General features: G+C 40.2%; 1 protein-coding gene across 1 annotated transcript in view; it reads right to left on the bottom strand.

Moving 5' to 3' along the window:
- Positions 1 to 5,614, bottom strand: part of abcc2 (ATP binding cassette subfamily C member 2) — a 15,525-nt gene that overhangs the window by 7,043 nt on the left and 2,868 nt on the right. Inside the window, exons 3-17 of the mRNA XM_025061193.1 lie at positions 5,365 to 5,511; positions 5,142 to 5,279; positions 4,920 to 5,042; positions 4,318 to 4,373; positions 3,995 to 4,238; positions 3,714 to 3,883; positions 2,918 to 3,095; positions 2,533 to 2,787; positions 2,272 to 2,337; positions 1,910 to 2,047; positions 1,661 to 1,807; positions 1,123 to 1,207; positions 933 to 999; positions 712 to 838; positions 123 to 299 (exon numbers count right to left, since the gene is read on the bottom strand). Coding sequence (XP_024916961.1) covers positions 123 to 299; positions 712 to 838; positions 933 to 999; positions 1,123 to 1,207; positions 1,661 to 1,807; positions 1,910 to 2,047; positions 2,272 to 2,337; positions 2,533 to 2,787; positions 2,918 to 3,095; positions 3,714 to 3,883; positions 3,995 to 4,238; positions 4,318 to 4,373; positions 4,920 to 5,042; positions 5,142 to 5,279; positions 5,365 to 5,511 — 2,118 coding nt within the window. The remainder of the gene's footprint in view (positions 1 to 122; positions 300 to 711; positions 839 to 932; positions 1,000 to 1,122; positions 1,208 to 1,660; positions 1,808 to 1,909; positions 2,048 to 2,271; positions 2,338 to 2,532; positions 2,788 to 2,917; positions 3,096 to 3,713; positions 3,884 to 3,994; positions 4,239 to 4,317; positions 4,374 to 4,919; positions 5,043 to 5,141; positions 5,280 to 5,364; positions 5,512 to 5,614) is intronic.

Genomic DNA, 5,614 nt, shown 5'->3' with positions numbered 1-5,614 from the left:
CAACCAAAATGAATTAAGTCGGACAAATGGCTTTTTACTCATCTAATCAGTGATCTACAGCTGTTCCTGATTGGTCTTTTCAAGCTGGAACCCATTTTGGAAAAAAAACCAACTCTTCTTACTTTTTCTCCAATCTCTGTAAGATCTCCACCAGGTAGAAGCTTCAGGTCAGGTATGAGGGCACAGGCCTCTATGACCTCTTTGAGCCTCTTCTCCTGGTGAGAGGAGCCAAACAGAATGTTGTCCCTCAGTGTGGCGTTCTGGATCCAGGCTTGCTGTGGCACATATGCAAGGGAGCCCTGGAGAAATAGGCAACAGGAATCAGACGGAGAGGGACTTCTCACCAAATGGAGAACAAAAGAAAGAAATTGAGAAATTAGACATTTACAGAAGTCAAAGCTTCATTAGCTCTTAATAATTACTACTTAAGGTAAAACAATGAGTCACTACAATTTCCCCAGTTCTGAAATGAAAAGGTACAGTTAGATTTCAAAGAAGTCCAGTCCCTCAATAAGAAAATTCAAACCATTAAATACATTTGTCTGACACCATTTAAAATAAAAGGTCTTGAAAGTCTAATTAAAGGACAAAGGACAACTTCTAACTCTCTCCCAGGGGGGTTTAAGGTCTTAATGAAGAAAAAAAATCCATATACACATAAGCCCGCTGTAATTTGGGCGAGAATACAACAACTAGAGCGTAGGTCATCACCTGAATGTTGATTAAACCTTTGACGTTGTGCATTTCTCCCAGAAGGGCTGAAATTAGAGAGGATTTTCCTGAGCCCACAACTCCCACTACAGCTACCAACCGACCAGGCTTAATGTCCAAGGACAGACTGGAATGTAGTCAGAGAAATAAGTTACATTTTTTCAACCACTTGGTATTTAAAAATACATTCAGGTGTACAACACTGTGTCCTAAGGATTCACTTTTTCAGCAGAGGTTCAGCATCTTTCTCCCAGGCAAAAGAGCCGTCACACACACTGACAGCAGTGTCTGTGGAAGAGAGGATAAATCAGGCACTCCGTGAAAACTCTTGACAACACATGCAAAGAAACTGGTAAATATTCTTTGTTGTGTAGCTAAGAAAACAGAAACAAAAGCCAATAATGAACATACTGAAGCTGGGGTCATGCTGCACATTGTCGTCTTGCAGGTCGTCTCCGCCAAGAAACATCTCGAGGCGCTTCACTGACACTGTTGTCTGAGGTGAAAAGGACATTTTTTAATGTGTCTCCAAGAAGCACACTGTTCCCTGTGTGGTGTTTCTTACAATATACTGTAATGCCACGAGAAGCAGCCCCAAAAACCTCAGCCACAAGAAACAGTGTTTGAATCATGTTTGATCTGCATGACTTTTAAATCTTTTTAATAAACAAAAGATTCTTAAATTATTGGAACTGATGCTTTTGTCTTTCTGAGGTTAGCAGGATTAGCTTAGCACAGCCAAGTCTTCAAGTATACAGATTTTTTTTTGCAGTTTTAGAGTAAATGTGAAGTGTCTATTAAAAAAAATCAGTAATATTTTGAAAAAGTTTGGTAAAATTCAGAAAAAGTCTGTAGAGTTGTAGAAAGCTCACTTACACATGCTGTCGTTATTGTATCAATAATATTCAGTAAAACAATGTCTTAAAGGTTATTCTTCCTTATTTCTTACCTGCACCATGCCAGCGATGAGCATGGGAAGCATTGCCAGGGGAAATCGAAGGAGGTTGAAAATGGTGATGGAAGTGAAAGCTTTCTCAGCCGTCAGGATGTTGTCAGAGCTCACAACTACAAAAACTCCAAACGTAGCCAGGGAAACCTGTTGAAAGGTTAAAATCAAAAAGTAAAAAAAAAAAAAAGTATATATACTATAATGACTAGTCATTAGGGTCTTTCTGCATGTGTCAACTCGGTGACTCACCAGAGATGGAGCACAGATGAATAAGAGGCTGGAAACACATGTCAAATGGGCAAACCTCTTTAAAACATGTAGTTCTTTCTCCCGGATGTTGGCAACCTGTGTTTGGAAGGATAGCTCCCATGCATACAGCTTTAGAATCTAATAAATTGGAACACAAAGAAGGACGGGGAAGCAGTGGAGGCAGTTGTTGATGGTGCATTGAGGACAATGTTAATAGAGCGCAGATGGTGGATGAAGCACATTTACAGGTGCCGCAGAGCAACATGCCACTTATTTTCTTCTGACATTAAAGCCTTAAAGCCCTTTAGTGATCGTAATAAATACTGACGAACACCACGGATGACTTGCAAAGGGCTGTTTACCTTGATCCCGTTAAGTATCTCGTTCATGATTTTCAGCCTCTCATCTTTAAACTTCATATTATCGATCTGAAAAGAGAGTTGACAAAAAGGAAGATGGTGCAGATAAATAGTCACCTCACTTTTTTTTTAAACTGCATATGAAGCACAAGAGGTGCAGATAAATAGTCACCTCACTTTTTAATAAATAAATAAAGACATTTTAATGATACATACATTCTTTTCATACTTCATAACATTTTTCTGATATATAACTCCCCTTACTTGAATTTTTCTGGCCTTGGAGGCAATCAGTCCATTGAACGGCACCAGCAAAACCATTACAGCAAGGCCTGCGAAAGCACTGGGTCCTAACTCCAACCACAGGAAAACAATAGACAGAACGATCTGCAGGGGGCAGGACCAAATCAGATGGATGAAGTTTGTCACTTCGTTGAAGCGCTGGGCATCTGCTGACATCAGGTTCACCGTTTCTCCAACAGTCGACCCTTTACGACTGTCATTGGACATCACCAAAGCCTGGTGAGAAAGGAGCAAGATGGAGCAAGAAAATCTCTCTTGAAGACACAATGCTGTTTTTAATTTTCAAAAGTGCTGCACCATCACTGCATGTACGCTGAGCTCATGGTGCTCTTTCTTCAGTCTTTACCTTGTTGTACACAGCAGCCATGATGGCAGTGCGGACCTGCATGCCTAACACGAAGCAGCGTTGAAAATACTGCTGCAGGAACAGAGACTGAAGAAGAGCCACCAGCAGCAGCAGCACTGCGTACAGATAGCCTTGCCAAAGGTATGAGGATTTGTCCTGAGTGAAGGAGACCATCAGTCTGACAAGAGAAAACAATTAACTCAAACAAAAATGGCTGAAACACAATCCACACCAGACCGCTCAAAGGTCATTAGACACAAAATGACCTGTGATGAAACATTTTGCGGGGTTCCATAATTAGGAGGTCAAATGTTAGAAGTTGCTTCAACCACAGGCCTGGTATATTCAGAGAGTTTATTTCATGCAAAAACAACTGAAATTACATTTAAAAAAAATTAAGAGCAAAATTGGATTATTGACATTTGGCCTGGATTTTTGGCCAGAAGTGGTCCGCAGACCGGGAGTTTGGCACCTGCTCTAATCAATCATATACTTTTTTTTTTAAATAAACAGAAGTGGTCCGCAGACCGGGAGTTTGGCCCCTGCTCTAATCAATCATTAGGGTAAATCATTTATCCATTGGTTAAGAGTACAAAACACATTTGGTGTGGCAGCCTGTTAGCAGATACTGGTCAACAGTTTATCATTTGTGACTGTCAACATACTGGTTAACTGAATTATTCTGGGAGTGTATGACTGAGGACTAGTCTCTGGGTAATGATTGGAGAGAATGTTGTCAGTGGTGTCGAGCCTGAAGAAAGGATTTTTATAAAATAAAAAAAGAAACTGGACTCACTTCAGCAGCTGAGGACTAATGAAAATGAAGAGGTCTTGGAGAAGCTTGAATAATGCAGATTCCCACAGAATCCCTTTAAAGGTCTTATAGATGGTCATAACCAGCCACGACTTTGGATAGTCGACCTCCGTCTCTTTCTTCTTTTTACTCTCTTTTTCCCCCATTTTATCCTGCAAAAACACTGCAGTATTAACATCAGATCCTTCACATGTGATCAACAAGTCAGTGACATACAAGTGGTGTTGCTGTCTCAGTGTTCAGTGTGTGTTTTGCACACACACCATCATTAGCACGTCTTGACTGATGCCTTCTCTCAGGCCATTTTCAACGGGCTCTTCTTGAGCTCTGTCTCTGCTCTTGTTCCCTTTCTTCTTCAAGCGCTTTTGGAACTGGATCCGAGCTTTGGCCAACTGAGACTTCATGGCGGACTGGAAGTGTTCGTTTATGTACGCAGTGCTGTCGCTCTTGTTTAAGTCCCACATGTCCTCTTGAACCAGGGGCCGCTTGTAGCCCTTAAACATCATGCTGAAGACAAAATAGACTTGGTTGAGCACAGGTGCGGACGTTCGCACTGATTTTTGCTGTCGAGCTTTTTAGTTTTTACCCATTAAGCCAGTTGAAGGTGATTCTGCTCAAAAATGCTGCACCTGCCTCTGGATTCTGGGAATAGAAACAGCAATAAACAATGTTATTGAAGTAATGTTGTCAAAAGCTCTTCGTTATTGGACATTCCTATAATTATATATATAATGAATGTCTTTATCAATTGGATAGCATGGATCTGCAATAACCACATGTTGACATCTGTTTGTCATCGCCACTCTAAAGCCTAACTGCAAATGCAGAAAACAATATTTACTTTTTCTTCCATGAGTCTAATTCTAAAAATTCTTAAAGCTCCACATGATATAAAGCTAACATTGTCAAATCTGTTCAAACACATCTTTTTGATAAAAACCCCTGAACTGACACAAGAAATGCACAGAGACACATTTTTACAGAGAAACCTTCAGATTAATTTATAATAATATTGATTTTGCCCACTTCAAACAGAACTTCAGAACACAGTTTTTATCTTTTTAATATATGTTTTTTGTATAGCTTTTTTTTTTTTTAATATTGATTCAACTTGACTGAATCCTGGCCTGACCCAAGATCCAGTTAAGTCAGATTCATAAATTCCCTCCTTCAGGTGCCCTCATATACCTTTTTTACCCTTTCCTTCACTTCCGGAGAAACATCAGCCACCACGGACAGAACAAGTGCAATCATCTCCAGCCCAAAGGAAATGTAGAAAAGACAGAAGCGAGGAACATCATTGATCTCTCCCTATGGAAAACACAAAATCATCAATCTTTCTTGTTATTGATTCCAAGTAATTGTTGTAAAAGGACGTTATGTAATTTTAGATGTTCATTTATTTTATACCCTGAGGGCCCTCCGCAGGAGGGTCTGAAACGGAAAAATGTTGCTCAGAACGAGAAGCAACCAGAAGACGAAGAGAGTAGCAGAGTCTACGGCTTCCTGTCGTCTCCTCACTCCTTCCTGACACAACAACATCAGGATCTATGAAAGAAATGAGACCAGTAAAACAAACGATGACATATCCTTCTATCTTGATTTTTTTATGAGAAAATGTTGCTTTATTTACCCATGTGACAACAAAGATGACCGGGTTCACGTAGTATACAGCAGGATGTTTATCTGCAGTTGATGGGTCTTTGTTTGGAGCGTAATCTTCTCCTAATGTCACAGCCAGGGCGGAGACAGCAGTCAGGAGCAGCAGCGATACCAGAAGCTGAAAAGGAGCACATTGTACACACACACAAAGAAAATCACCATCAATTTTGTTTTTGGCTTTTTTTATTTCTTCACCTTCATTGAAGCTCACATAATATTAA

Source organism: Cynoglossus semilaevis, chromosome 12 (assembly GCF_000523025.1).
Source record: "Cynoglossus semilaevis isolate Cse_v1.0 chromosome 12, Cse_v1.0, whole genome shotgun sequence".
Classification (NCBI taxonomy): domain Eukaryota; kingdom Metazoa; phylum Chordata; class Actinopteri; order Pleuronectiformes; family Cynoglossidae; genus Cynoglossus; species Cynoglossus semilaevis.
Note: the sequence above shows the minus strand (reverse complement) of the source record. Positions and strands in the feature narration are given on the sequence as shown.